Below are 27,641 nucleotides of genomic sequence, written 5' to 3' on the forward strand. Positions count from 1 at the left end.
GATTCTTCAAGTACGAGTTTTCCCACTTGCCACCCGCCGAACAAATATTTCATTCGCAGTTCCATCCAAATCCTCTGACTAATAATTTTATCTCAACAGACATCGGCGTTTTAATCTCACAATCGAAATTTCAACTGCACCGTATTGAAATATTGTTATGCGATAGGAGATCTCGAATCCTGTCATTCCAGCTGCGGAATTCATTTTTTCCCCACAGACTTAACACATTCCTCGCATCTATCACTATTGAATTCTCTCCTTCCCTTTCTCCTACTAAAATTACCATTAACAATATCAATGCTTCTCATCTTATATTTCTGACAATAAAGATTGATTTTCGTGTCCCCCAAAGAACGCCAAAAATGATATCTCTCCACTATCACCGTATCCTCCTTCTATTCTTCCTATTCTCCCTCTCCCTCATCCTTCTCCTCCATCTAACACATCCCCATTCACTAAATTTCAACCTCAATCTCAATCCACTTTCCCTCTCCACCACCCCATTCAAAAAACAAAAATACATCACCAAAGAAGGAAAACCCATCACTCAGCAAAATGTAATCGAGCTACGGGCGCAAATCAAAGAGGGAAAATATCCAGCTCTGAAAAAATTACTCCAAGATGGGGTTTTAGGGGTTGGAGTTGGAGGTGGAGAAAAAGATGGAGAGTCTTCTTCTGGAAAGGGAGCAGAAAAAATTATTCATCAGGTGTGGCATAATTGGGAAGGAGGATTTGGACGGAGAGTTGAGAGACGTGGGGGTGGGAAAGTGGAAGGGAAAGGAAAAGGAGGAGAAGAGGAGAATGGGATAGGGAAGGGGAAAATTTCTATTGCAGAAGATAAAGAGGGGTGGGAAGCTACGGGGGGCGATGGAGAAATTCCTCGTGAATGGGATGAGAGGAGACGGCACTGTAGAGGGATTAATGGCCAGAGTGGGTGGAAATATGTTGTGTGTATCTCTCTCTCCTCTTTTCTTCTCTTCCCTTTCATTCTATTCTATTATCTTACTTCAGCTGCATCTTTCCTCTATCAAAGTACCAGAGAGAAAGATAAGACGAAGGAAAATAAACTAATCTCCCAATCCAGCTCTGGACATCCGAAAAATCCCTCTCCCTCATCAAAATCCACTACCCATCCTTCCTCCAAACATACATATCCTATCCCACGCACTCCCAACGCGTCGACGCGTTAAAATATCTTCTCCTGCATAAATACGGAGGGGTCGTTATGGACCTCGATACGATCTGTTTGCGATCTCTCGATCCGCTTTTGATGCTCGGATTGTTCGTTTTAAGTGAACCGACATCTGTATCTGCATCTTTATCTGCGTCTTCGTTCTCGGCGGGGAATCATGGAGGGGATGGGAAGGGAATGGGATCGCTGGAAATGAGGATTATGGGCGCGCAGAAAAATCATGGGTTTGTGGTTGAGTTGGTGGATGTGTTGATGGGGTATAATGCGCCTGGGGTTGAAGGAGACAGAGACGGTAATAGGGGGGTGGAAAAATTAAGTTTGGAGGAGAAGCGGATGAAGGGAGAGAGGGTGATGAGGGGTCGGAGAGAGGTTTTTGGAGAGGTGTGGGATGCGTATCATAGGAGGATTGAGGAGGGAATTCTGGACGTGGATGTGGGTGCTAGTACTAACTCGTCTGCAAGAATGAGTGATGAGAGAGAGGAAGAATATCGAGAAGAAATGGGATTGGTGGATAGTGTAGGATGGAGAGTCAGTGTGTTGCGTCAGGGAGAAGGTGCTGGGAGGGGATTTTTCGGTAAGTGGTTAAATCTTGCAGATTCATCTTGTTGTGCAGCCGCGAGTGTCGCTTGAGTCATCGCATCGACTCACAAATTCGCAACTCAGTCTTGAATCCTGAATGAGCTAGATCATTTATTCCAACCATGAAGCAGATACTACCACATCTGCATCCCCATTTCTCCACAATTCACATCCCACCAAAAAAAGACTAACCATCCCAGGTCCGCACAAACCCATCTCCAAATCCCGCTCGATAATAAAACCCCAGTCACAAATATCCCACACCTCTCCTACCTATCTTCTCCTTCCTCTTCTACTCCTCATCTCTCTTTCCATTCTCATAATATTAATTTTCCTCTTCCGTCATCGCCCAAAAACAGGGAAACAACCCTCTTTTTGCCGCGTGTCGAGCAGTTACGAGAGGGGAAGACGGAGGGAGAGAGTACTGAGAGGTGTGGGTTTGAACGGGGGAAGTGTTGGATATTTGGTTAATGGGTATGGAGCTAGTGGGTATGGGGAAGAGGTTATGGAGAGGGTGGAGGAGAAGGCGAGGGGTTTGGTGATTAGAGATGGGAATTTGGATGTGGGTGGCGATACCTATGGAAGGAAGGAGGGGGAGATAATAAGGGAAGGGGTGTGAGGTATAGTGTTTCTTTTCTTATGGGGAATCAGGGAGGATGAGGTATTATGATATTTGCTATGGGTACGATTGAATTTTTATCTGATATAAACTGCGATATCCAGTGAAGTAGTGCTTTAATGTGTATTCATGGAGAGATTAGGATTGAATTATAAGCGAAACTAAGTCTTTTGCCCATGGTAACTCTTGTTTGTATTGGCAGTCTCATGTAATTGTATCCAGAGGATGAGTAATATCCAGACATCTCTGCAAGCTGATTATCTACATTTGATCAAATATGTGTATTTAATATCAGCTTGCCAAATTTTCGTGAACATAGTACTTTAATTATCAGAGTTAAATCGGACAAGATTGCGGGAGATGAGATGTGAGAAAGCAAGTGGTACGGACAAAGATAGATTGAACAGAACGATATCTTGACAGGTGATGTTGGATATTGGGCTTAAGAAATGTGAGATTCATGTCTGATTTCACCCCAAGGTGAAAAAATTGTGTGATCGTACGCGAAGATGGACAGAGATGGGCTTTTATTGATGTTCTGATTTGAATCTATATTTTTGATGTAATCTTTCAAGTCATCTTTCGGTCTGTCTTATGGCCCGAAAACTTTTGGTCTCTGTGTAGTTTGCCCTTTTTGTTTGCAATGTCGAAAAAATGGATTTAAACTACTACTACTACCCTTAAGCGTTTGAACCTTGAAATGTCCATGGCATATTAGTCATTGCGAATTGTTCGTCAATATCTTCCAGTCCAGGTACACCCGCAAGAAGTGATTCTAGCCACGAATCACCATACCCAATATCCTGCAGCGCTTGACTAGTACTTCTGTCTATTGTAGGGTCAGCGGATGGTGATGGATCGGCCTTCATGACTTCACTAAGCATCTTTGCATCATCCTCTTTCTTCTTTTGAGAAAGAAAAACTAGCAATCGAGCAGTTTTATATGCTTCTCTCATGACACTCGTATCATAAGCCGCTGATACCTCCCCAAGAGTTTTCATTGCATCTCCCAGTCTCGATAATGAACCTCGGCTATCGATAGCGAGGAGTGTACAAATAATTTGGAAGGGTACGTTAGCCATGTGATGCCAAGGACAGTTTGTTCGGACCATTTCTCTGGCACAACGTAAGCTTTTACTCATTAGTGTGAGAGCTCGATCTAAAAGTTCCGGAGAGACAGTAAGATTCAAAGCGCGGAGACGGCGGTAGATGCAAAGCATGAGATTACACTGGCCCATTACTGATGGCGGTTGTATGTGGCTGCTATCCAAGACTTGCACGAATGCAGACTCGAGATTTGATGCATTTTGTTGATTACTTGGATCCAAAGCTTCGGACATGGGCAATAAGCTAAGAAGCTCTTTCGTTGAATCTTGGTGATTCAGATATGGGAGCACCGAGGGCACTCCTCCTTGGAGCACGACCCTAGACCGGCCGAGATCGAAGGAGATCCAAGTATTCAGATGTTGTGCTACACCCAATAACCTCCATCGTAACTCTGAATTGCTGTCTGCTACTGATTGTATCGAAGAATCATCTGTGGGAGTTGGGATATGAAGACCTGCTGCTTCAATCATGTGCATCAACGTACAACTAGACATCCATGCGACATGAGGTGATGCTGTCATACGCAGATAAACAACTCTAAGAAGTTGTCCCGTGATTGTCTCTATTGTTGGTGTTTCTCCGGAATACTCATCTAGAATTGACCGCGCAGAATCAACAAGCTGCAGTTCTAAGGAAGGTGCAACCCGATTAGAAAAAAGACTTCCAAGCGCGGTCACCCCAAACAAGATTGCATCGAATGGCTTTCTTTCGTTCTTGACAAGTTGCCGAACCTTCCATCGTTGAAAGAATTTTGCTCGATCAATGAAATTGTAACAAATGTCCACCTTTTCGAAATAGAACGCAGACAATTCATCCACGATGCCCGTGCTCGATATATCTTCCGTTGATAATGTCGAAACCCGCTTAGATCTGGAAGTACTATACCTCTCTCCGATGTTCCAAGAGAATAAATGTAATCTCGGTGCATTCTGAGGGTCAATTTTCAACGCCAATTGCCTGGCAAAGTTTGCACCGGAATTCGCTTCTAATGACGGAGGAGGTAAGGGGTCTGCTTTTGCGGAAGCTGATAATGACAACGACGATTGCTCATGGTTGTGTCTAGCTTTTTTGCTATGCCCGGAATGGCTTTTGTAATAACACTCGTATTCGAATCGGAGACAGGAATCACATGGTTGGCCGCCGTCGCATCTTCTTTTGCGGTCGCGACAAGGTTCGCAGGCTATTCGAGAGCGTTTACGTTTCAATGGTGACTCTGACATGGCAACGAAGGGTTCTTTTAACAAAGAGAAGAAAATAACTGAAATAAAACGACAAAATTTTTCCTTACCTTCTTGAGTGATCACATTTCATGGGCCCATTTCATGTTCTGACATGGCAGAGCTATGGTGGAGACGATTTGCTGCATGTGCATTACGTAATTTCGCAGCGGCTGTTGGTTAATCCTCGGCCTTCACTGAAACTTCGTTTATCACTTGTTCGACGAATCTTACAACAGAGCAACAATTCAGATCTATCAATCTTCTAGATGATCCTATTCTAGCTATTTCTTGCCTTATGGGAATCTCATCTATTGTTCTTTATCCTAGAACGAGTCTTAATTCAAGATGCTAAAATCATTCATTTACCCTAGGAGACCTAGATCTTCACCCAACCCCATCCAGCCTTTGATACCCTCGAAGCTGCAAGACACAGTACACTAAGCGCAATCGATGTTCCTGCAAAGATCTGCGCATAAAGATAACTTCCCCCTCCAGCCTGAATCAACGCGCCGGAGATAGGTGGACCAGTCAAACACGCAAAGCCAACAACACTCAAAATCATGCCCAACCTCACCCCAGTTTTCTCAGGATCCGTCGTCAAAGTTGTAGCAGTGGCTGGAAAAAGCGCCTGCAAGGCAGCTGCAATAAATCCATATATGATAGCAAATGCATACATTCCATGTATTGAATCAACGGCTGCCCAGCAATAGATTAAAAGGCATGCTGCAAAACTCAACGGGGTGACGATGTTGAACGGTCCAGTGATCCGGTCTCCGATGAGGTTTGGGATAATGCGTCCGGCGATTCCAATCCCATTTAGAATCATCAGGAGACTGACGGAAGTTTCAGTCGTAGCGCCCAAGCGGTCGCGAGCGAATGTTCCCAAATAGAAAAAAGCGAAATACAGTCCCCAGAAACTGAGGAACATCCCCATGGTAAAGAAAGTATATGCAGATTCCTTGAACGCTGTCCATTCAACAAAAGCACCCGCTGTGTAAGGAGGTAATCTTGGCTTAAAGAGTAAAATTGATGGGACATGAGCTGCCAACATAATAAACCCTACAATCCTCAAAGTCCACGCGAATCCAACTTCTCCAAGTAACACATGCACAGCAGCCGGATACACTAAACCTCCACTTGCTCCCCCCGCCGCTGCAATGCCCACAGCAAACGTCCTGTTCTTCTCAAAATACGTAGACAAAACCGACAGAGCAGGACAAAACGTCAATCCATTCCCTAAACCAACACAGACCCCATGAGCAAGAAATACTTGCCAGTAGTTCCTGCATAAAGATGTCATAAAGACACCCAGTAATTGCAGGAACACACCAATCCTGAAAACGAGATGGAAATGACCAGCATCCGACGCTCGACCCCCTATCACTCCGACGAATAACAGGAGAAATACTTGAACGCTACCGATCCAGGCGATGGATGAGGAAGATTGAGACAGGCTGACGGTGTAGTATTGTTGAAAAATCCCAAAGCTGTTTGCGAAACCCCAGCTATTGAAGAAGACGAGGTGCATAAGAAGAACGTGCAGCCAAGCTGTGAATCCCCCATCCGGAGGGGGGCCGGGATTTGTTGAATTGGGGCTTGGGGTTTGGGAATGGGAATCGTCATCGGTATTGGTGTTTGAGAATTGAGCACCATGCGTTTGCTTTTCGTGGTCATTCATAGTTATATCATCAGACGTATAGCTGCGGGTAGCGGGATAAAAAGCTCTTTAACAATGGTATTATGAAAAACAATTTTCCACACCACAACCAGGCCTTAGAAAATCTTTATATACTCTAATAGCTAGCAATCAACTAAAATCCAACCATTTTTTCCCCCCCTTCTCCAAATAATGAAACCTCATTACCAAATACCATTGATTCCAGTAATTATTACAAACATTCTCACACAAACAATGCGTACATCTTTGACTCGGATGATGCGCGCCCGGATATTGCGGGGAGTTAGGGGAGCGGGATAAATATCCTTTGGCCCTGAAGAAATCGTTCTCGTGGGTGTAGAAGGGGTGGAGAATTCTTCACACAATACTATAGATCAATATTGTACAACTAATGATCCAATCCCTATCTAAAAATTTTCCTAATACAGACCCCTAACTTATATCTATATAGAAACCCAATCAAAAGGTGTATATAAAGCAATTCTCAATGCTAGCATACCCCACTTTTCTCAATGTCTTATACAATTGCATATCTATTACAACAAGACTTTGACACCTACGACGGTGAGATGACAAATAACCTATTGGAGTAGAGGTTGGGGAGTTATTAGCTTGTTGAGATGAAACATCGACTACTTATTGCTTCAGTGTGGGAACTTACCGTGTCTTAGATAAGGAGTTGAGAAATCTGCCGCCATATTAAAAGTCCTGAATCTATGGTACTGTGGTGTCATATGTATTGTAGATCACATCACAATCATTGCATACGGAAGATCACGATATCCACTGAGATTATAAATGTGAGCGTGAAAAACATGCGGCAATTGGCTACGAGAATATATGTATTTGTTGGTATCTTAAATATTAGTGGAGTTTAAACTTCTGGGAATCTTCTATGTACACTTCCCATCTCTCATGCATCATGCATTACGACGAACACCTATCACTGCGCTTCTCCGGTGCCGAAAACCTCCAGGTTAATCCTATCTTCGCTCACTCCAAAGGTTTGCAAAACCTTACTCATATCATCCATAAATCCTCCCGGGCCACAGATAAAATACACGGTAGTAGAATCATCCAAATGCAACGCAGCGTCTTTAACTTTCGATAAGTCCATTCGTCCCGCTAGATCCTTGACCGGATGTCCATAATTGTCGGCGGGTAGATTCTTGACGAAAACCCAGGAACGGACATTTGAATTCGATGTGGCGATTTCTTGGACATGGTCATGGAATGCATCTACTTCTTTGCTGCGTGCTGCGTGGATGTATGATATTGGTCGCGCGCTTCCTCTTTCTACCAAGGTATTGAGGATGGATACCATGGGGGTGAGGCCAACTCCGGCGGAAATCAAAACTACGGGAGAATCGGTATTCTTTTGCAGATCGAGGAAGAATTCGCCTTGAGGTGGAGATACCTGGACTACATCGCCCTCGTGTTTGGTATCGTGAAGAATATTTGAAATCACACCTGCTTCGACTGGTGTGTTGGCTTCTGGGAGGACAACAGCATCCTCTCGCTTCACACTGATACGGTAGTATTTCTCATTTGGACGATCACTCAATGAGTATTGTCTAGATTGCAAATATCCAAAGTCTGGTACATGGACTTGGACTGAGATATACTGGCCCGGCTTGAAAGGGGGGAGGGGTTTTCCGTCCACGGGCTCTAGGTAGAAAGAGGTGATGATACTGGATTCTTTGACTTTCTTGGCGATCTTGAAGTCCCTCCATTCTTTCCACTCGCCGGCTTCTTGATATAATTGCATTTCTCTATCAATCATAATCTGAGCCAGTTGGTTGTAGGCAGCCGTCCACGCGTCTAGGATTTCTGGCGTCAATGCCGCACCGAGTACCTGGCCCATGGCCTCCAGCAGGTATTTTCCAACTATCGGGTAGTGTTCTGGTCGGATGAATAATGAGGCGTGCTTCTGACATATTCTTTCCACGGCATCCGAGAGTACAGCAAGGTTATCGATATTGGCCGCATAAGCAGCGAGAGCACCTGACAGAGCACGTGGTTGATCTCCATTCTTTTGGTTGGTTTGGTTGAAGATGTTATTTAGTGCTGGGTTTGCGGCGAGAACGTTCTTGTAAAAGGTGGTAGTAATGGCGGTTCCATACTCTTGGACCACAGGCACTGTAGCCTTGATGATGTCGATTTGTTGAGGTGTGAGTGCCATCTTAAGATCTGAATTGTCTAGTAGACTGTGTTGTTGTTTTCCGGCTCTGGTGATTCTGGACATATAAACATTCTGGACACACTGGCTCCAGCATCCTTATGTATGAATTCCACCTCCAGCATCACAGCTACTAAGTGGTGCTTGTAGAATCGCCCCCCCGTCGTGAGCACGAAAATTTTATGACCTGATTTCATCGTATTGCACTCTAATCATACATATACCTCAATTGCAATTGGTCCATCACGACAAACAGTGTCATGTTTGTGGGAGCCGAGTGAGGGATATCGCTGAAATAAAAAGGTCGCGTCCTGATCCTTTATGTACGATATCCACCAGGGGGTGAAGCATCTCCGGGGAGATGTCTATCTCATCTTCTAGGGACGTTATCAATGTTTATCAACGCACCGGGCGCACCGGGCAACTTCGGAAAATTGGGTTGAACATTTGAATTTGAATACAATACTGCGGGTAAATCACGGCCCGTGACATCCCCGCGTGCGTCCGATCCCTTTGCGAGATTAGTAAGCTTACACAGCTACAAACCAATGCTACACCATGAAATTAAAGCACCACCAGAAGAATTCGACTGGGTTTACTTCAAATCATTCAAATCGAGGCAAGTCATACGGGGATTTGTGATTTGATTATAAATTACACATTTCCGACCACCAGACACTTCCAACCTTCACTCAAACACAAATCACCCATGAAGTTGTCGAAAGGAAACGTCTAAAGCAACAATAACCTGTGCGATACACACCTAAACAGAATGTCGCCGATACCTTTACAAATAACAAAGCAACGCATGCTAGAGGCTTTTCCATGGGTTAAGTTTCCTCTCATTGTTTCGGCGCCGATGCTTGGTGCTGCCACGCCTGCTCTCGCCGCAAATGTGAGCCTGGCGGGTGGGATAGGATTTCTTCCAGGCGGTAATGATGGAGTGGATCTTGATCAAAGAGTTGCCACCACGAAGTCATTGTTAAAAGCTGCCGGTCGGGAACAATCCCAACTTGAGACATTTGATCGTCTTCCCATTGGGATGGGCTTCCTGAATTGGCACTGCAAACTCAGCGTCGCTGTTGAGGCTGTAAAAAAGCACAAACCTTCAGCGGTGTGGCTTTACGCACCGCATGCAACCGAAGATTTGAAAGAATGGGCTCAAGAGCTTAGATCCATTGGTGACGGGAAAATTTCAATTTGGGTGCAAGTTGGGAGTGTCAAGGAAGCCTTGGAAGTTGTGGAAATGGCGAGACCTGATGTCTTGGTCATTCAAGGTTCCGATGCTGGTGGCCATGGTCTAGCTCAATCAGCCAGTATTATATCATTGCTTCCAGAAGTTGCAGATGCGCTTGAAGATAAAAAATCGGAATCGACAACTATACCACTGATTGCAGCTGGTGGAATTATGGATGGACGAGGTGTTTCTGCTGCTCTGTGTTTGGGAGCGACGGGAGCTGTGATGGGTACCAGGTTTTTAGCATCTGAAGAAGCAGCTATTCCTCAAGGCTGGCAAAAAGAACTCGTGAAAGCAGTCGATGGTGGTGTTAGTACCGGAAGATCTACTTTATGCGACAGAATAAAGACAATAGTGGGATGGCCAACGCAATATGATGGTCGCGCCTTACTCAATAAAAGCCATGAAGACGAGAAGGCTGGAATGACAGACGAAGAAAATGTTCGCTTATATAAGGAAGAGTTAAAAGATGGTGATGAGGCTTGGGGCTCCCAAGGCAGGATGGTTGCATATTCTGGTACTGGGGTTGGGCTGATAAAAGAAGTAATGTCGGCTGAGAAGATCATTCAAAAAACAAGGAAAGAGGTTTCCGAAATCTTTGAGTAACAACAATTGCAACAATTGCAACTACACAAAGTAAACAGCCTTTCTAACTAAGGCTTTCTCTTTTGCATCATATACATAACATGAACCAATTCCCAACCATTTAAATCTCATCTGAGACATTTGAGTACAATCATTTCCCTCTCCTGCTTCCTCCCGTTTCCGGCCCGGGACACGCAATGAAACTACAATACTACAAATGTGACATCCGCAGCATTTAGTTCGCATCGGACCGATTGCTTCTTGACCGATATTCGAGCATTGGTACCTATTCTCAAAAACAAATTGTAACAAGAGCACTCCGGAAGGGGAATTCATGATGTGCAGGTCTGTTGGTTTTCCACAGATCGCACTTCGCTTAAGGTGGGTCGTCCGCAGAAGGATCGCCAACCATGTTTCTGCGACCTTCCCATTTGGGGGAGCTAGGGAGTGTAACCTTCTGAAAGGATTTATTCGTACCTTTAATCACAAACCTACCTACGTAGGGTTACTATATTGGTTGCCAATGGCCACACTTTATGCCGTACATTCCTTCCTGTGTGGTTTTCTGTGAGGTTTTATTTCGTGCATGACATTTGTACCGGGCACATTTGTTCCAAGTACTTCTTCACGATAGTTCTTGTTGTACTGTTAATACAGTGAAACTGCAAATGATCTAGTAAAAGTTCTACAAATTGTACTTTTCACGAAAATTTCCGTAATTCTCTTCATTTTTCGCGATAGAAGAAAAGCCGGAAAATGGGATTTTCGAAAATGTTGTTGGGCGCCTTGATAGGCATCGCTTCGTTAAACGGCGTTCAATCAGCAACGCCCGACGAATGGAGGACTCGTTCAATATATCAAGTATTTACAGATCGATTTGCAAGAACAGATGTTTCAAATACTACGGATTGCCCTTCTCAAACTCGGGGATACTGTGGTGGGACATGGCAAGGCATAATTAACAAGCTCGATTATATCCAGGTATGAGAGTAGTGCAATCACATATTGGTAAAATTACAAGTGCTAATAGGCTATTAGGATATGGGGTTCACAGCAATTTGGATATCACCAGTTGTTGAACAAGTTGGGGATCCAGGTCGCGGCTTTCATGGGTATTCGGCTCAGAATTTGTATGGTCTAAACAGTCACTTCGGAGACGCAGCGGATTTGAAAGCGCTAGCTACCGCGCTCCATGATCGAGGAATGGTGAGACTGAACAAGAAATTTGCACAGATAAAGAAAGCTAATTCTGGTAGTATTTGATGGTTGATGTCGTGGCGAACCATATGGGATCTGATGATACTGCGCATAACGTTGATTTCAGCATCATGAATCCATTCAATGACAGCAAATACTTTCACAGTGTCTGCTTTATCAATGATTACAACAATCAGACAAATGTTGAACTATGCGAGCTTGGAACGGAGCGGTATCCATTACCTGATCTAAACACTACTCGACAAGATGTTCGAGATCTCCATACTACTTGGATCAAGTCACTAGTAGCCAACTACTCAATTGACGGATTGAGAGTGGACACTGTTAGACATGTAGAGAAGGATTTTTGGCCTTTATTCAATGAAACCGCCGGTGTTTATTGTGTTGGCGAAGTGGCAGATGGAGACGTAGATTATCTATGTCCCTACCAAGATTACATAGATGGGCTTCTCTCCTATGCCTCATACTTCCAACTCACAAAATTCTTTTCCAACACCTCTGCAACATCAGAGAACTTAATAGGACAATTACAATCCCAGAATTATCAATGTAAAGACACGACACTTCTGGGATCCTTCACCGAGAACCATGATCAACCGCGCTTCGGAAATTACACTAGTGACCTCACGTTAGCTAAAAACATCATCACATATACGATGTTAGCAGATGGTATACCAATTATCTATCAAGGGCAAGAACAGCATTTCCATGGCGCAACTGACCCTTATGATCGTGAACCCATATGGCCTACAGGTTACGATACTACTTCCCCACTTTATGTCCTGGTCAAACAATTGAACGCTATACGTTCTTTGGCGATAGCACGCTCGGATACATATGCTACTTATCAAACCCAAATCGCTTACTCAGATCCGCACAATATTGCGTTTCGGAGGGGAGATGAGAAATGCATGAGTCTAATGGTGCTGAACAATATCGGTGAGAGTGCAGAGGATTATACAGTCGAGATTGAGAATGTGGGGTTTGAAGCTGGATCGATAGTGACGGATGTATTGAGTTGTAGAAATGTAATGGTAGATGAGTATGGTGGGATGGAAGTGCCATTTGTGAGCGGGTTACCTAGTGTAAGTCTAATCCTCTCCATGAGACTGTTTAAAATCTAATTGCAATTGTAGGTTTATTATCCTTTTAATTTACTTGCTGGCACGGGATGGTGTGGCCAGTATTGAGATGGTATACTTCCTATCTCATTGATCGTAAAAAGGGAGGCGTTTTCTTGTACGTACTTTTGCCCACAGAACTACTCTGCGGATTCATCAACAATAGCTCAAAAGAGAATTTCGTATATGATGAAGCTATCTGTAGGGTCTGAACTCTTTCTGGAGTCCGACTTCTTTTTGAAAAGTATAAAAAACGATCTAAAGTACCTATAAGTGTGCTCGAAGCACAAAGAGACCTGCCAAAACGGCTTTATCCTTCGTAATCCATGTCACTATCGCTAAGAATTTCCTCGTCACTCACACCAATATCTGTATTCTCATCATCCCTACCATCTATATCTTCTCCAGCACTCATTCCACCACTACCAGTACTACTGTTATCGAAGCTGCTAGGAGCAAAATTACTCAAAGAAGCACCAGTAGCGCGCTCTATCTCCAAATCAGGTCGCAAACTCTCCAATTCTCTTCTGGTATCCTCGCAGAACTCGTTCATCGTCTCTGTTGGATGCGAAACACAGATCTGGCCCAAGATTCGCTGATTTTCCAGCGCTACCAGATGGTTCTCGTCATAGTAGCCAATAACAGCTAGATTAGCCATCGGATTGGCAATAGGAGCGCCGATTAAACCATGGCTGGTATTTAGAAGGCTGTTCTGAAGGCCTGGAAGACCACCAGCAAGATAACCAATAGGAGCAGGAGGTGCGAAGCGAGAATCATGTGGAGGAGGATGAGGTGGTCGTAACGCAGGAGCTAGATGACCAGCTGGTTGTTGGTAGGTGATTTGAGGGGAAATAGGAAGAAGAAATGCCAGACCATGTGCTGGAGGTATGTGTGGAGGAAAACCACGAGGTCCGTTAATATCGTATGGATTTATATAATGCGCGGGGTTATCTATTGGGATATGACGGCCGGGAGAAGGAGCAATGTAGCCGAGCCATTGCATGCCAGGTTCGGCTGGATAGGGAACGCTGGGGTGGTCGTCGGGGAGGGGGTGAGGACCGAAACTGGGGTGCAGGATGGGATGGTTGGTCCAGGTGTTGGCTTGTGTGAGAGTTGCGAATTGCGGGACTGGGAGACCTAGGTAGTAGAGAGGATAGGCTGGAAGGGGAGCAGCTTGGATATTTATACGGCCTGGGAGTTGGTAGGGCGCTGGTTGTGCACCAGGTGCGAATTGGTAGTGGGTATCGTTCATTTTGACGGTGGGATGGTGTGAAAGGGAGTTAGTGGGTGGGTTGATTGCTTGAAATGGTATATCTACAAGCTGGAAATGTTTGATTTTGATGATTAAACATGTGGAATCTCATTTGAAAGTGAGATAATCTCGAATAGTCTCTATTTAGACTGTAAGAAATGCAAAATCATGCTTCAGTACAATAATCTGGGACAATAGCACATTGATTTTATTACAGAAATACAGATCAATCATCAAGAGAACGTCATCCTGGTCTCAAAAGCCTAATAAGTAAGAAAACAAATTACGAATCTTTGATTGCACTCGATCTGATCCTCTCAGAAGCTGAGATAGATTAAATGTTAAGCTCGACAACCTCGAATCAGTTATTGCCTACTTCCCAGACATATATTTGACCATTTTGAAAGACTAGACAGTTCAAAACAACAAATGCAACACCATTTAATCATAAAATCAACTATTAGCACAAGATACTGTATGCAATTACCAAAGAAAGTTGTTTAGGTTTGACAGTTGAGGTTTGTTTATCATTTCTCGACTCCTTTTACTCTAAGCGACAGCTAATGTCAATGGAATGTCTAATTCTCGAGAGGTATTACATCATTATTCTATGTAATAGTAGATGTTTAGTTATTAAGTTATGTTTGAAGAATGATTTATTTTGATTGTTCAAATTGAATTGATGGATTGATTTCATATTATTGTGCGAATCAGATGTGTACATTGAATTGTCTTGAGGTACTTGGTACCTTTAATGTTATGGAACTAAGTGATATATTGTGATACTTTTGATTGCTATAATCCGTTCAAGATATTGAGATACATTCATTATCCAAACCCTTTACATATGCTTGATTGTCTTAATGTATTTCATGCATTTGATATCATGAAACCATGTAAGAAGTTGAGATATCCATAATTCTCCAAATTGAATTCAGTTATCGAAATTTCCTCATTATTCAAATATTTCACAAAGATTTAATTGTTTTAAGATGTCGGATACACTTGATTGTATAAAGCTGAAAGAAATATTCGAGTGTATACTTAATAGTCAAAATTCGTATCAGATATCTAGAGTATTTCATTGTACGAATCCAGATCATAGTGTAAAGTCAAGTCAAAAATTGAGATACGTTCTGACTCTCAGATCTGTTTCAGCTATTGAACCCGTTCAAGATGATTAGATTCATTTAGATTTCCCAGTGTATTCACTTCAAACCATGACATACGAACGTTTCAAGAATTAATTTCCTGATATTTCATGAAGCCTTTTGGGAATTTGAAACACTCTCAAATGTATGGCATGGCATGTATTGTGTATTAGAGGATAGCGAGTGCATTTACTTAGTTTCTTATGATCAAGTCGGAAATGTAATTGATGATGTAGTGAAGTTGTCAAAGGCATTTATATGAAATAGACCCGGTTGAGTCATGAATTTCTGCGAGAATTTATTCTCTTTTGATTCAATACTTGATTATATGGAAGTTTATTCATGTCATAATCTCTTAAGAAGCATATGATCCGTGTAGACTATGCAACGAATGGCCAAAATCCAGACTACATGAAATATGAACATTCACCACAGCCAAAAAGAAATCATAACGCAGCCGATTCTTCCACGTGGAAAGTGTCTAAACTATTCTATCTAATAGTTACCATCAAGAATCTCAAATACATCCCCAACCCCTTACATGTGATGCGCACCCATCACCCTCCTCTCCGCCTCCACTCTCACCAACTCCCAAATTCTGAACATCCCCTCCCACTCCCCCCCACTACTCTTCTCCCACAACTCTCTCCACCAAGTCCCCATTACCTCAAAAACCCCCAGACTCTTCACTCTATCCAAATCCGTTTCAGACCCTTCATAAATCGTCGTTTCCATCCACACAACGCACATATTTGCAAAAAGTGAACATCCATCTATCTCCCTAATCCTCTTCACGATATCTCGACACGGAATTATATCACCTTTGTGAAAGAAATCCTGTAGACGCAGCAGTAAAGCCAATTCCATGAAATCGGGTCCGGACTTAATAGTTTCAGTTTGGAGATTCGGAGAAAAAAGTTGTAAGCGGAGGATTTCAAGACTGAGCCCAAGCGTCGAAAGTTGGAATTTATGGCCTTCTGAAGCGTTCGGAAATTGTTGGGAGCATTGCTTTACGAAAATCGATGTTCCTCTATTCCAAGTAAGTAACGCTCTTCGACGCTCTTCCGAGGGGATTTGGATTTGCGGAATCGCAGCTTGCCCAGATTTTAATAAAGCATCAATCTTACTCTTGTGATTCTGTACAATAGTCCGAATGAATCCAATCAAGTGAGTGAAATCGGAGAGTCTCTCTTCTTCCGAAACGCTCTGTTTCTTGAGATGTTCAAATATAGCTGCAACACCTCTCCGCTGTGCTTCTTCGTGAGTCCAGAATGAATTCTCGATCTTGGAACTTTGCAATAAAGACATTCCGAAACTTTGAGCAATTTTCCTCTCTTCGGGTTCGCCTTGCGCACCGATTATTGTATGGACACTTTCCCACCTCTCTCTCAGAACTTCATGATTCTGTCCTAACTGATGAGACACCGGGCCTATGCGTATAGTCGATACATCTCTAAACTTTATTGGCGTTCTGTTATGTTTATATATGTCGAAATTCAGACGAACGCCGTGGTTGATCGATCGATAGTGAAACAGTTTGTGTCCAAATCTATGTACCATATAATCCCAAAACTCTCTTTGCTGCATATCTTCATAAAAAGAAGCCGGTATTGGAAACCTTTCCTGATAATCGAAGGGTCCAGGGTTCATTAACGTAATACTTTTCGATCCACAAAGATCCTGACTTTCTACCGATGGCCACACCGTCTCAAACCAATGCCCATATGGCATTCCTCTCACCGTAGTAAAAGAACGGACAGTTCCTCCATTTAACTATCGAGCCACGATTAGTCTTTAAAAATTCAAATTCCAGGAAAAAAAAACCCCTCAAAAAAGCCTCAAAAAACTCACAGCAACTTCAAAACTAAACCCCGCTTCAGCCAACGGTTCCTGATCAAAGAACCACGGCGGATTCTCATCATCCGGATTTTCCACACTCGTCCCATCTACTCTCGGACAAACGAAATTAATCGCATGAACAATCTCATGCACAAGTGTAATAGCAGCTGCCCATTCCACTAATTTTCTCTCCAAAGTAGTCAAATCATTTCTAAACAACGATTGTAACCTTGAATAAGCAAGCCATACGTAAATCTGCCATTTCTTATTTTCCGCTTCGTGGTACTCCATGTACTGATAATTTGTTACAGTAAGACCATATACACTATCTGGAAGTGTATCTTCGGGATCGATGGGATATTCGGGACCGCGAGGATCTTCATCGGGTGACATGAAGCCGAATTTGCAATTCCAGGTTTCTTCTAGATCCTCAAATACCTCTTTCATTCTATTTTGAACAAAACTGTAATCTGTGATATTGTATGGGAGGAATGAAACCAAATTATCTGGCACTTCATCTCTTGAACGAATCCTCGCTGGATCTATAGGAACTCTTTTACCGAATATTAGAGCTGCGAACTATTATCTAAATCAGCTCCTAACAATAAGTTCTAGATGCTCTTCAGCAGATCAGTTCCTACCCACGGTAATGTATACATGCTTGTTATAGTTCTACTAGCCAATTGCAAAACCGGCTTCATCTTTTCATAAACCAGCGGGTTATGCATTGACCAATCTCCCCTCTGCACTCCATCGATTATCAGCGGATACATATGATCCCTCGTCAAATCCGGCTGATGGGGTTTTATTTCCCATCTCTGCTGTTGAAAGAGTGGCATGATGGGATTGTTTAAAGTAGAATCTTTCAAGTGCCTGTCGGTGATAACATCCATATCCGCCAATTCTCGAGAGGTAAATCCATCAAATTGCTCTCGCTGAAACTCTTCAATTCTGTTTCGGAGAACAAGATCTGCAGGATCCATTTGTGTTTTGGGGAAAATAGGGGCAAGGGGCGTGAGCCCCGATATTTGAGGATTTCCTGACCAGGCGCCATATTTGGGGACATTGCGACTTTGGCTTGGGTTATTTTGCGCCATGGTTGGCGGCTTTATGGTTCTCCAAAGCTTTCGGGGATATCTGTAAGAAATAAATTTGTTCCCCTTACTGTGGTCGCGTTTGTATGGTAGATCACAACGTTTTCTTTGTTTGGTCATGGCAGTTGTTAGTAGTGCGCAAAAACATGCCACTCATCTTTGTTCCGCGTACATCAAATTTTACTAATCAATCAAGAATGATAGCAACAAAGGATTTTTAAGTTGACTGAATACCAGATTGATAGCATTACTGATATTGCATAGTAAATCTGAGTCTTTGTCAAGTTGCTATAGACTGACGAAATAGCTTAAAGACGTATTGCTGGATTACTCAATCCGGACAAGAAAATAACATAAAGACCTTCCATATTCTCTCAAAGCAAGAATTTCTCTATATTTTGATCCCATCACAGACCATGAGTTTATCCTATGCAATTATTAGTTGATCAGATTCTCAAATATCATGTCTACAATCGGCACCGTTAGTCCCTCCCCTACTAGCCTGAATTTTTTCACTCCCCCCCAATCTCCTCAATCCCCCCAATCCCCTCAATCTTCCAAGACCTCACAGCCGGGCACCCGACGAGCCTCTAAAATCATAATGTCCAACCCACGAAAAAAGGTTTCCTTCCCGGCCTTTCCCAAAGAAATAAAATCACCAAAAAGACAGACCTCATGGCGACAGAAGCTAGCCGACATGAAAACGTTATGGTCTAAATTCAGTACCGCCTGTCGTGAATACATTTCAATAACAAGACTCATCAAGGTACTCATTTTTATCCATGTAATTCTCTTTATCATCTCTGTTATTACTGTTCGTTTCGCCCTGGAAGAAGAATTCATGGGCGAAAGAGAAGACGAATACATTCACGGGAGAGAACAAGAGGATCTGGGAGAAAAGAAAAAAACTAGTGGGCAAGATAATCGCATTTCACGTCAATTTGAGCCTTACGAGTTAGTCAGTCCATTGTATGGTCTCGCAAATTTAGATGTTGGTCCTCAACTCGATGTCGCGAAAGACGCATACTTGGATTCGCGATATGGACTCAACAGACTGAGAGATGGTCTGCCAGAACTGTCGAAGCATTCACTAGAGCTAAGTACTAAGATTCGACGTTTTCGAGATCAAGTCTGGACAGTCTCCGAAGAGATTGGTGGGCTTTCGAAGGTCTTAGATGTTTATGTAAACTTCTTTCAACAAGAAACAAATCAACTCAGGGAAGAAATTGGCAAAGTCAAACCTGGAGGTGAACTTGCCAATCTGGATGCAGAAAATTGCAAAAAAGTGGGAGAAGTTTGGATCAACCATTATAAACGGTTGGAAGCAAAGATAAGAGATGTATGGAGGATAAAAAGTGGGATTTCAAAAAATATTGACTCAGCCGTTCGAGAGAGGAAAGATCTCGAAAAAGCATTGAGGAAAGCCGAGACTAGTATGACCAAAGAAGCAACAAAGCAGGGATGGGATAATTTTGATTTTCCCTCGGCATACCAATTGCTCAATCGATTTAGTCTAGAAGGCAAGAATAAAGACAAGATTTGGGGGGGCCATGAGGAAACGATCAACCTGTTGATCATATACATTGATGTATTGCTCAAGGATGCTAATGCACAAATCGAACGTCTTGTGGAAGATTTGCAGCAAATTTCAAGCGTTGATGACAACAAAGAAAATGTAGATTTAACCAATTTTCCGACGATTTCCAACCAGATGGAGGCGTTGAATCTTACCTTTGAAAAATTTGTACAGGTCAAGGTCCAGCTCGGAAACATGAGAAAGAAGTTGGGAAAGGAACTGGAACCAAGAGCTCACGATTCAAAAGAGAGGAATAGATACTACAACTATGTTTCTAGTCAACAGAAAGGGCGTTTTGATAAGCACATCATCGCTTCGAGGGACAGGAGAAACGAAGAATTTTTGCAGGAGTTGAGAGAAAGGAGAGTCAAGGAGGGACGGAGAGGGGGATAGGATTGTCGCATGGCCAAATAAGTCTGTAGTTACACTCCCAAAATTTTAAATGGGCACTTTTTCAACGTATCAAGTTGAACTTCAGAAAGTTCGAGCTTGTCCACTCTCGAGTCGATTGGCAAAGTAAACATTTATACCCTAACCTACCTATTTAGCGTCAAACCCATCTGTGACCACTTTCAATGCATGTATTGCTTGACAAATAAACAATCATCAGATTTTGGGGAGAGAAGGGGTAGTGAAAATGAAGTCAACAGGTACTCAAGTGTTAATCTGTAAGGCCATCTACGGAATTTGACGAATAGCATTCGAGATCGCTCTGCTTCTCCTGTCGCTAAATACTAGATGTCAGACATTTGCAACTAACAAATAGTACCGAGTAGACAGATAGGTATATCAGCCCATAAATTCATAGCTAGCAAGATTCCTGAGCACGACCACTAGTAATATCAACAGAGTACTTCTCTCTCGGATTCCTTGAACCCCCTTTACAAATTTCTAAGCGTCAGTAAAGACACACTCATTTTCATATCCGCATTGAAATCCTCAAAATATCAGCACCAAAACCATGCTCCGAAGAATTCATATACTATTCGCAAATATAGCTAGTAATAGTTTGAGTTCATTCATGAATTCGGTTCTTTTTTGAACTCACTAACGAGTACTCTGGGTATATTACCACCATCCGTTCATACCAATCGTTCCCTTCGTCCTCCCCAAAATCCAATGTCAAAGCTAAATGCTTAATAATACATGCAGAAAAATAGAAATGATCTTTTTCTTCGAATCTAAAATTGTTTTATAGTTTAGGTTTGACGTTATTTGCGCTCGCGCTCGCTTCCTTGTTGACAATAATATCGCCAGATTTTGGTCCATTGCCGAAGAAGATGACTTCGACCGTAAGATCATCACTGCGTATTTTTCAGCATGGTTATATGAAAAGACAAAATAGAGAGCGTAACATACCGATATCTTCTAGAATAAGGAGCAGGTAGCGACAGTAAAGCGCAAACCATATCCTTATCCTTTCCACCCAATGCATTTCGTACCAAATGTGTGGCGACATTTTTGTCCTCAACAACAAATCTATCACTTTCCGTTACCCCCCATTGACGTTGTCGAATTGGAGCCTTTTGGCCACTTGTGCCATCATCTTTACTTGTTTCTACAGGTAATCCCTTTTGCGATGCTGTAAACATTTTTGTCCATGAACTTGCTGAATTTCCATTTGAATCGGCTGAATGTTTATCAATCCATTGTCCCACTAGACCGACTACTTCCTCGTTTGAGAGCATCTCCCAAAGTCCATCCGTAGCCATTACAACAAAGTCTCCACTCTCAGGTTGAATCTTAGTAGTTGTTACTACAGGTTCCGCAGTGACGTATGGCGGGGTTCTAAGAAGGCTGGATGGCGTTCTCCCAAAGAAAGATTCCTTAAGGCGCTCTGAAACTTGACGAGTCCATTTATAAGTTGCGTCGCCGAATGCGCGAGTTGGTTCGAGACCTCCCAAGACACGGCCATTTCTAATGACATGATCCTCTCCAGGATGCAACTTTCTCATTCTAGCTTCTTCATCTTGATTACTACCAGTTTGATCGATTGATAAAGCTTTGGCAGTCCACTTCCCACTATCACTTCGTCTTCCCAAGATCGCGCGTGAATCGCCTGTGCATGCGACGCGCAAAAGTCCAGTGTTTGTGTCATAGAAGGAAAGGAGCGCACAAGATCCCGATAATGCTGGAGCTAACAGTTCTGCTGCGACCAATTTTGAATTGCCCTTCATTACTTTCTGCGCACTTTCATGTACAATCTCATTGTCGAGTCGAGTGAAACCGGTCTTCATCGCAGCCTCAATGGCTTCGGTAGAAGGGTTGGGAGAGGCTTGGTAGGTAGAATTGAGCTCTCTAGCGACATAATTGATCAATACTTGTCGTAATTTCGCAGAAGTAGTCCAGCCTCTGTTGAGATGTTAGTCATTGTAGTTGTAAGTTGGAATAAAAAACATACGAATGCCCATCAAATACACCCCAAAACATCCAATCCGACGGTGCTTGTCCAGCAATTGCTTCATTGGTTTCAATAATCTTTTCAGAATGATCGTCCTCGATTGGGTCGTTGCTTGGAATTTGAACGACATCGTATCGCACAACTCCTTTGCCACGGCCGACAAAATAAGATTCCTCATTTCTTCTCAATTTTGAAGTTGCTTGTTCTGGTGTTAACATTTCTAAAACCTTTCGCCCAGAATCGTCGGTATCCTTTGAAATTGGACCTTCAATTGTGTCAGTATAAAGACCTTCAGTGCTGACAATTACAGCCTTTCTAGCATCCGCGGTCTCTTCGGGCCCGATCGGTGTTGAATAGATAGTGCTAGTCGAGAAGCCGCGGGATTGTTGTACTGATGAAGTTGGACTGGCTTCTTGGGCGAGAGTTCCGTCTCCGTTGTATGTATACCACGCGCCATATCCAACCAAGCCTGAAACAAACGCCAGACCAAACCTTCGCCAATACATCGAGGCTGGGATGACGGAAGTTTGAAGTGGTGAAGTTGATGATGCTGATGATTTGGGAATAGGAGCTCTACCGGAAGAATATCGTGCACTTAGAACATAGTTTGATGGTTGAAAGATGCTGCCACGGGTGCTACGAAGAGCAGGTAATTGTCTCGCCGTGCGAATTGCTTGTAATGCTACTCGACGCATTGGAAATGAAGATTTCTGGTGATTCGGAAATTCCCAAGGTCTGAGTTTCTGGGGGGTTTAGCTAAGCTTGATTTCCGAGATGGCGCTTTGGTCGTACCCCGGATATTGCCAGGACCTAAAGAGGGGTGGGTGGTTGGTGTTGTGCTGATGTTACAACGATTGAGAGAGCGGGATGGGGAATGGGAGTAGGTAGAGGAGATCAAACGCAAGAAAAGGTATTGAAGACGAGTGACCAGCTGGTATTCTTCCTGTCAACACAACAACATACGGGGAGACTGGGTAGGTAAATATTCATGATATTCTGTTATGTACTACTTCATACTGGGTCTGTGTATCAGAAACTGCGAGGTCTTGCCAGCAGTAAAATGGATCTGCTCAGGCCGAAACATGACCAATCACGCAATTAGGTAAGCAATCTCTCCCGATATCAACCCCACTAGCTCGAGACTACCAGATGTATGTACGAATGAAGGGAATCGCATGCGTCATTCCCCGTTCAATTTTTATTGGGACAGACGAGTGATGATTCTAGAATAGAATAGTACCGCCATTATTATTTTCCATTTCGTGCACATTCATTGCCATTCCCATTCTTATAGGTTTACTCCCCATACATCTCGATATTCATTGGCATTAATCAAATCACAACTACCCTCATCATGTCGAGTAGACAATTGCGAAAGTTACAACAACAGCGCGAGCTGGAGCAACAAGCCAAACTTCAAGCTCAAGAGGAGGAGGAAGCAGAAGAAGAATCCGATGAAGAGCCACAGCCTATACAATCAAAGCCCAGTTTGTTTGCGAATTTCGCAGCGTTAGAAAATTTAGAAGACGATGACGAATCTAAGGATGTCGGGGAAGAAGAACCGACCGAAGAAGAATTGAGTGAACCTACTCCAATTGTGACGGCGAAAAAACCCAAAAAATCAAAAAAGAAGAAGAAGGCAAAGAATGCTGGCAAAGGAAAAGACTCTGCAAAAACTGCTGAAGCTAAACCGAAGGATGATTTGGATGACATTGATCAAGCTTTGAAGGAATTAAATTTGAAGAACCCAAATGCTGCGAATATGACAAGTTCAATCGAAGTGGATGAAGAATACGAGAGAGTTTGCTTTCTCCTGGGCATCAACACGCAGCACCTTAAAGTTGCAAACGAAATGCGAAGCTTATTTGGACGAGCTGCCACAGAGTCGAATGAGGACCCTGGAGGACCTACTGGCCGTGGGGCAAGAAGAAGACAACATAATCAGGAAATGGATTTAGAGACAGTTTTGAAAGGACGCCATCAACCTGGCAAAGGACTTCCAGAGCTTACCTTGCGACGTAACCTCTTCATACAAGGGAAGGATGAATGGCCAAAATCTAGCTCCGGTGGACTAACGATGGAAGTTGTCGAAAATCAAGATGTGGTTGATGGCACTATAGAATACAGATTTGTACACGATCAATCATACCAATCTGTGCAAGAAACATTTCAAGGTCTCGTTGAAATGGGTGATCCACAAAATCTTATTAGATACATTGTGAGATATCGTGAGTACAATCTATACCTCACATAGCTTTAACTGATCAATGATAGCGTACAACATTTCACTCCTTCTCCAAGTCAGCAAGATCGCAAAAAATCAGGGCGACCATTCTCTAGCATCGGATCTTGTGGAAAGAGCTCTGTTTACATTCGGCCGAATCTCTTTATCATCCTTTGGAACTAAATTGGCCAAAGGTAAGGCTCGATTAGATTTCAGTAGGCCAGAGAATCGAGAGCTTTGGTTAGCCGGATATCACTACATCAAATCTCTGATCATGAAGGGAACTTATCGAACTGCTTTTGAATGGGCAAAACTGCTGTTGAGTTTGGATCCCGAAACTGATCCATATTGCATGAGATGGATGATACACCATCTTGCCTTACGTGCACATGAGTTTCAATGGCTTTTAGACTTTGCTGCCAGTCAAAATATACCTGAGTGGGCAAACACAATAAATTACGCCAAACCATCATTCGCTCTGGCTGCGCAACAACTTAAGGACGCAGTCAAATGTAGAAGTCTTTTATCGGAATCTATGCAAAAGGTACCTTGGCTATTCTGTCGACTATTCCAAGAATTAAACCTTGACGCACCTCCATCGATTTGGGGTACACAACCACCGACTGATTCTGATACTTTCTTCACGCAATTATATGTTCTCCAAACAAAAGATCTTTGGAATACTACCGAGTCTACTGCATTACTTATGGAAATCGCACATACTATTGATAAGCCCGATTTATCAAAAACCCCCCTGCTATCGGACGTCAAGGAATTGAATCTTGATGTTGTGAGATTTGTCTATTTGGAAAATCAACCAGATTTGATGAGTCTCGTCCCATCGAAACTTCTTCACCGAAGCAATAACTCCGATTCAGATCCATTACCACCCTATTCAAATACCCTCTCTTATCCATCTCAAAGAAGAACTTTAGGGAATGAGTACGAACCCGTTGAAGATAGATTCAATGATCCGCTCGCGGCTCTCGCGCGACTCATGCCAGGGTTTCCAGGATTGGAAGCATTCCGAGGTCGTGGAGCAGGGGGCGATGATATCGGTGTTGGCGATGAAGTTGAGGATGAAGCAGAAGCACTTGAACGATTAAGAGATTTTGCAGAAGGATTACCGGAAGGAGAACTAGAGGGAAATGATGAAGAAGAATTAGTGCAGCCACGTGGACCATCACTTTCTGCAGCTTCAAGAATCTTGCAATATCTTGGCTTCTGGAGATCACCGGAAAATCTCGAGGGCAATTCTGAATCTGAGGAGGATGGCAATGATTCAACGCCGGATTTGGTAGACCCAGAGGGACAAGATAGGCACAATAGACAGCCACGCGTCGAAGATGTGGATGACGATGAAGAAACGCATGGCTTGGCTTAGATGAAATTGTTCATATCTGTATATTGCAGCTAGATAGCAATTTTAGCAAAAAAAATACGATCTTCACCGCAGATCAGATGTATGTTACTCGTACCCGTGGTATCAGTGCGCACAAATATTATACCTGCACTCATGATTGCAAGTTGTATGTTCTGCTGCATGTTCAGACGAGACAACCGTATAATCAAATAGCTTACGCTCAGAGGCGATCTTGAATAACCCTCCTTGCCCAATATCTCCTATGATACCCGCTCCTGATATTAATTTGCCAATATTCATATTAACGAAGCGGATTCTACCCCTTGAAAAACATGCTCAAAATGTTCCATAACACCTCACACCACCGAAAAAGCAATATCCGTCCGCGGCCGAATGGAGTTCTACAATCCCCGTGTATGTGACGGCCATCCGACTCAGCCAGTGAATGAATGATCTGTTCTGAGCAAGTTTCATCCTTGTTTGGCGCCAGGCCAGGGTCCATCGGCTTTGTGATTTCTAAGCGAGCGCATTGCGTTATCAGTGCAGGTGCCCCTCTCAGCCTTTCCGCATCTTCGAAAGTATTATAATAATCCGTCGTCGCATCCTCTTCCTCTTGCTACTTTCGAATTCATAGACTCGACACTTTACTTCACTCCACTTGAAATACCTACCTACCTGCATCTACGAGCTGAAGATCAATTCTTCGTACATTTACTTCAACACATCTTCGGAAGCACGATAAGAACATATAAAGAAATAAGACAAAATGGCAGACACCGGAGTAAACACACCAGCTCCATTGATCGCAGAGGAGGGCGACCATACATACAAGTTCAACATTTCGATGAGCTGTGGAGGATGCTCTGGAGCTGTTGATAGAGTATTGAAGAAGTTGGATGGTGAGTTTGTTTCCTTTCCTCGTTCTTTGACGCCCTACACCTCTTCTCCTCTCTTGCTTCGCGCACGCAATATATGAGCTCTGCGCAACTTGCTTTCGCATGCTTGTCAACTATCTTGATCATAAAATTGGCATAAAAGAAGATCACTAACTAAGAGAATAGGTGTCCGCGCATACGAAGTAGATCTCAAAGGTCAAACCGCAACAGTTATCGGAAAGCCAGAATTAGATTTCGATACCGTGTATGAGAAGATCGCAAAGACGGGAAAGAAGATTAATACTGCGGAGGTGGATGGAGTCAGCAAGGATATTGTCACTATCAAGACTGAATAAGGGGATAGAGAGAAGGAAAGAGGGATAGATTCGCGAGAGGTTGATGGCAGATGATGGGATGCGCATACACATGCGGCAGAGAGACACTGGTAGATTAAGATACAGATTACGTGGGTTTTGCTAAATGCGGAGGATATCAATACGAAATAATGACCTATACTTGATATGTTCTGGTGATGATGTTTGGTGGGGTGTACTGGGGGCTGCTTTGCATTTCCCCCCAGTCCAATTTCTGTGTCGTGTCAAGACTGGATGTTGAGAGGGGAAAGAATTGCGTTGATGAGGGCATGACTGGTAGTACCAGCGCAGCATAACTCTGTGATTTTTCGATGTAAAATTACCCACGGGCAACAATGGCTGTAAACAATGGACCACACCAGATTTTAATTGCGTATAGATATATCAAGCGATTTTTACGAACTGGAGAAGTATCTAGAATTTTGTTAATTGAAAGCAGAAGCTTCTTCAGCAACTGCTCGGGTAGAGGTTTTAGCATTTCAATTCAGGGAATTCTCAATCACTGTGGTAGTCTCTCTTGTAGCTTTATTCCTTTGAGTAATGGATAGTGCATTGCGTGATTCTGCGGTCTTTCTTCTTTACCACTCCCAGATGCTTTCTATTGTCGTTGAGACGTCTCTTTTACTCGTTTAATATACCTATAATCTTACGTTTATTACTGTCATTTTTTCTGAGTCTCATCCCCCAATCACCTGGATGGGAGATTGCGAGGAATAGGTGATATTGCGTACTATCCGTTAGGGCTTGGATATGGTGA

The 27,641-nt window shown here is 43.1% G+C and overlaps 12 protein-coding genes across 13 annotated transcripts; 6 read left to right on the forward strand and 6 right to left on the reverse strand.

The window, feature by feature from the left end:
• The first annotated feature begins 124 nt into the window (after positions 1 to 124).
• On the forward strand, positions 125 to 2,567 carry BCIN_04g06200 (hypothetical protein). The gene is made up of 3 exons (XM_001557740.2): positions 125 to 947; positions 1,085 to 1,766; positions 1,972 to 2,567. Exons 1-3 carry the CDS (start codon positions 363 to 365, stop codon positions 2,388 to 2,390), a joined length of 1,686 nt encoding a protein of 561 aa, XP_001557790.1. The 5' UTR covers positions 125 to 362; the 3' UTR covers positions 2,391 to 2,567.
• Positions 2,568 to 2,900: 333 nt separating this feature from the next.
• BCIN_04g06210 (hypothetical protein) lies at positions 2,901 to 4,814 on the reverse strand. Its single transcript, XM_024692714.1, has one exon. It carries the CDS (start codon positions 4,715 to 4,717, stop codon positions 3,071 to 3,073), a length of 1,647 nt encoding a protein of 548 aa, XP_024548495.1. The 5' UTR covers positions 4,718 to 4,814; the 3' UTR covers positions 2,901 to 3,070.
• A 41-nt stretch (positions 4,815 to 4,855) lies between these two features.
• Positions 4,856 to 6,541, reverse strand: BCIN_04g06220 (hypothetical protein). Its single transcript, XM_001557743.2, has one exon. The coding sequence runs from the start codon at positions 6,393 to 6,395 to the stop codon at positions 5,094 to 5,096; it is 1,302 nt and encodes a 433-aa protein (XP_001557793.1). The 5' UTR covers positions 6,396 to 6,541; the 3' UTR covers positions 4,856 to 5,093.
• Positions 6,542 to 7,220: 679 nt separating this feature from the next.
• Bcfhg1 lies at positions 7,221 to 9,002 on the reverse strand. The gene has a single exon (XM_024692715.1). The coding sequence runs from the start codon at positions 8,638 to 8,640 to the stop codon at positions 7,339 to 7,341; it is 1,302 nt and encodes a 433-aa protein (XP_024548496.1). The 5' UTR covers positions 8,641 to 9,002; the 3' UTR covers positions 7,221 to 7,338.
• Positions 9,003 to 9,152: 150 nt separating this feature from the next.
• On the forward strand, positions 9,153 to 10,536 carry BCIN_04g06240 (hypothetical protein). The gene has a single exon (XM_001557745.2). The coding sequence runs from the start codon at positions 9,347 to 9,349 to the stop codon at positions 10,415 to 10,417; it is 1,071 nt and encodes a 356-aa protein (XP_001557795.1). The 5' UTR covers positions 9,153 to 9,346; the 3' UTR covers positions 10,418 to 10,536.
• A 429-nt stretch (positions 10,537 to 10,965) lies between these two features.
• On the forward strand, positions 10,966 to 12,905 carry BCIN_04g06250 (hypothetical protein). The gene is made up of 4 exons (XM_024692716.1): positions 10,966 to 11,377; positions 11,435 to 11,602; positions 11,653 to 12,699; positions 12,751 to 12,905. Exons 1-4 carry the CDS (start codon positions 11,153 to 11,155, stop codon positions 12,802 to 12,804), a joined length of 1,494 nt encoding a protein of 497 aa, XP_024548497.1. The 5' UTR covers positions 10,966 to 11,152; the 3' UTR covers positions 12,805 to 12,905.
• A 39-nt stretch (positions 12,906 to 12,944) lies between these two features.
• On the reverse strand, positions 12,945 to 14,222 carry BCIN_04g06260 (hypothetical protein). The gene has a single exon (XM_001557747.2). It carries the CDS (start codon positions 13,985 to 13,987, stop codon positions 13,046 to 13,048), a length of 942 nt encoding a protein of 313 aa, XP_001557797.1. The 5' UTR covers positions 13,988 to 14,222; the 3' UTR covers positions 12,945 to 13,045.
• Positions 14,223 to 15,342: 1,120 nt separating this feature from the next.
• BCIN_04g06270 (hypothetical protein) lies at positions 15,343 to 18,246 on the reverse strand. The gene is made up of 3 exons (XM_001557748.2): positions 17,619 to 18,246; positions 16,990 to 17,556; positions 15,343 to 16,911 (listed from the first exon to the last, which is right to left on the reverse strand). The coding sequence occupies exons 1-3, from the start codon at positions 18,189 to 18,191 to the stop codon at positions 15,676 to 15,678; spliced, it is 2,376 nt and encodes a 791-aa protein (XP_001557798.2). The 5' UTR covers positions 18,192 to 18,246; the 3' UTR covers positions 15,343 to 15,675.
• Positions 18,247 to 18,371: 125 nt separating this feature from the next.
• Positions 18,372 to 20,216, forward strand: BCIN_04g06280 (hypothetical protein). The gene has a single exon (XM_024692717.1). The coding sequence runs from the start codon at positions 18,535 to 18,537 to the stop codon at positions 20,038 to 20,040; it is 1,506 nt and encodes a 501-aa protein (XP_024548498.1). The 5' UTR covers positions 18,372 to 18,534; the 3' UTR covers positions 20,041 to 20,216.
• A 393-nt stretch (positions 20,217 to 20,609) lies between these two features.
• Bcptc5 lies at positions 20,610 to 23,079 on the reverse strand. The gene is made up of 3 exons (XM_001557750.2): positions 22,049 to 23,079; positions 21,007 to 21,999; positions 20,610 to 20,951 (listed from the first exon to the last, which is right to left on the reverse strand). Exons 1-3 carry the CDS (start codon positions 22,741 to 22,743, stop codon positions 20,840 to 20,842), a joined length of 1,800 nt encoding a protein of 599 aa, XP_001557800.1. The 5' UTR covers positions 22,744 to 23,079; the 3' UTR covers positions 20,610 to 20,839.
• A 53-nt stretch (positions 23,080 to 23,132) lies between these two features.
• On the forward strand, positions 23,133 to 25,789 carry Bcrqc1. 2 transcript variants are annotated; one of them, XM_024692718.1, is made up of 3 exons: positions 23,133 to 23,150; positions 23,343 to 24,276; positions 24,323 to 25,789. In XM_024692718.1, exons 2-3 carry the CDS (start codon positions 23,403 to 23,405, stop codon positions 25,654 to 25,656), a joined length of 2,208 nt encoding a protein of 735 aa, XP_024548499.1. In that variant the 5' UTR covers positions 23,133 to 23,150; positions 23,343 to 23,402; the 3' UTR covers positions 25,657 to 25,789. The 2 variants fall into 2 exon arrangements, with proteins under 2 accessions (XP_024548499.1, XP_001557801.1); XM_001557751.2 differs by having other exon boundaries at positions 23,133 to 24,276.
• A 404-nt stretch (positions 25,790 to 26,193) lies between these two features.
• On the forward strand, positions 26,194 to 27,032 carry Bcatx1. Its single transcript, XM_001557752.2, has 2 exons — positions 26,194 to 26,534; positions 26,697 to 27,032. The coding sequence occupies exons 1-2, from the start codon at positions 26,402 to 26,404 to the stop codon at positions 26,864 to 26,866; spliced, it is 303 nt and encodes a 100-aa protein (XP_001557802.1). The 5' UTR covers positions 26,194 to 26,401; the 3' UTR covers positions 26,867 to 27,032.
• Positions 27,033 to 27,641: the final 609 nt, after the last annotated feature.

The sequence above is a fragment of the Botrytis cinerea genome, chromosome 4 (genome assembly GCF_000143535.2).
Source record: "Botrytis cinerea B05.10 chromosome 4, complete sequence".
In the NCBI taxonomy this organism is placed as follows: domain Eukaryota; kingdom Fungi; phylum Ascomycota; class Leotiomycetes; order Helotiales; family Sclerotiniaceae; genus Botrytis; species Botrytis cinerea.

Coding starts and splice junctions, on each gene's coding strand:
- BCIN_04g06200 (XM_001557740.2), top strand. CDS start 363: ATGATATCTCTCCACTATCACCGTATCCTCCTTCTATTCTTCCTATTC. Junction 948..1,084: donor AGAGTGGGTGGAAATATGTT/GTGTGTATCTCT, acceptor CTCCCAATCCAG/CTCTGGACATCCGAAAAATC. Junction 1,767..1,971: donor TGCTGGGAGGGGATTTTTCG/GTAAGTGGTTAA, acceptor TAACCATCCCAG/GTCCGCACAAACCCATCTCC.
- BCIN_04g06210 (XM_024692714.1), bottom strand. CDS start 4,717: ATGTCAGAGTCACCATTGAAACGTAAACGCTCTCGAATAGCCTGCGAA.
- BCIN_04g06220 (XM_001557743.2), bottom strand. CDS start 6,395: ATGAATGACCACGAAAAGCAAACGCATGGTGCTCAATTCTCAAACACC.
- Bcfhg1 (XM_024692715.1), bottom strand. CDS start 8,640: ATGTCCAGAATCACCAGAGCCGGAAAACAACAACACAGTCTACTAGAC.
- BCIN_04g06240 (XM_001557745.2), top strand. CDS start 9,347: ATGTCGCCGATACCTTTACAAATAACAAAGCAACGCATGCTAGAGGCT.
- BCIN_04g06250 (XM_024692716.1), top strand. CDS start 11,153: ATGGGATTTTCGAAAATGTTGTTGGGCGCCTTGATAGGCATCGCTTCG. Junction 11,603..11,652: donor CGCTCCATGATCGAGGAATG/GTGAGACTGAAC, acceptor TAATTCTGGTAG/TATTTGATGGTTGATGTCGT. Junction 12,700..12,750: donor TTGTGAGCGGGTTACCTAGT/GTAAGTCTAATC, acceptor TTGCAATTGTAG/GTTTATTATCCTTTTAATTT.
- BCIN_04g06260 (XM_001557747.2), bottom strand. CDS start 13,987: ATGAACGATACCCACTACCAATTCGCACCTGGTGCACAACCAGCGCCC.
- BCIN_04g06270 (XM_001557748.2), bottom strand. CDS start 18,191: ATGACCAAACAAAGAAAACGTTGTGATCTACCATACAAACGCGACCAC. Junction 17,557..17,618: donor GCATGTATACATTACCGTGG/GTAGGAACTGAT, acceptor TTTAGATAATAG/TTCGCAGCTCTAATATTCGG. Junction 16,912..16,989: donor GGTTTAGTTTTGAAGTTGCT/GTGAGTTTTTTG, acceptor GTGGCTCGATAG/TTAAATGGAGGAACTGTCCG.
- BCIN_04g06280 (XM_024692717.1), top strand. CDS start 18,535: ATGTCTACAATCGGCACCGTTAGTCCCTCCCCTACTAGCCTGAATTTT.
- Bcptc5 (XM_001557750.2), bottom strand. CDS start 22,743: ATGCGTCGAGTAGCATTACAAGCAATTCGCACGGCGAGACAATTACCT. Junction 22,000..22,048: donor GGTGTATTTGATGGGCATTC/GTATGTTTTTTA, acceptor ACATCTCAACAG/AGGCTGGACTACTTCTGCGA. Junction 20,952..21,006: donor CCTTATTCTAGAAGATATCG/GTATGTTACGCT, acceptor AAAAATACGCAG/TGATGATCTTACGGTCGAAG.
- Bcrqc1 (XM_001557751.2), top strand. CDS start 23,403: ATGTCGAGTAGACAATTGCGAAAGTTACAACAACAGCGCGAGCTGGAG. Junction 24,277..24,322: donor TAGATACATTGTGAGATATC/GTGAGTACAATC, acceptor GATCAATGATAG/CGTACAACATTTCACTCCTT.
- Bcatx1 (XM_001557752.2), top strand. CDS start 26,402: ATGGCAGACACCGGAGTAAACACACCAGCTCCATTGATCGCAGAGGAG. Junction 26,535..26,696: donor AGTATTGAAGAAGTTGGATG/GTGAGTTTGTTT, acceptor CTAAGAGAATAG/GTGTCCGCGCATACGAAGTA.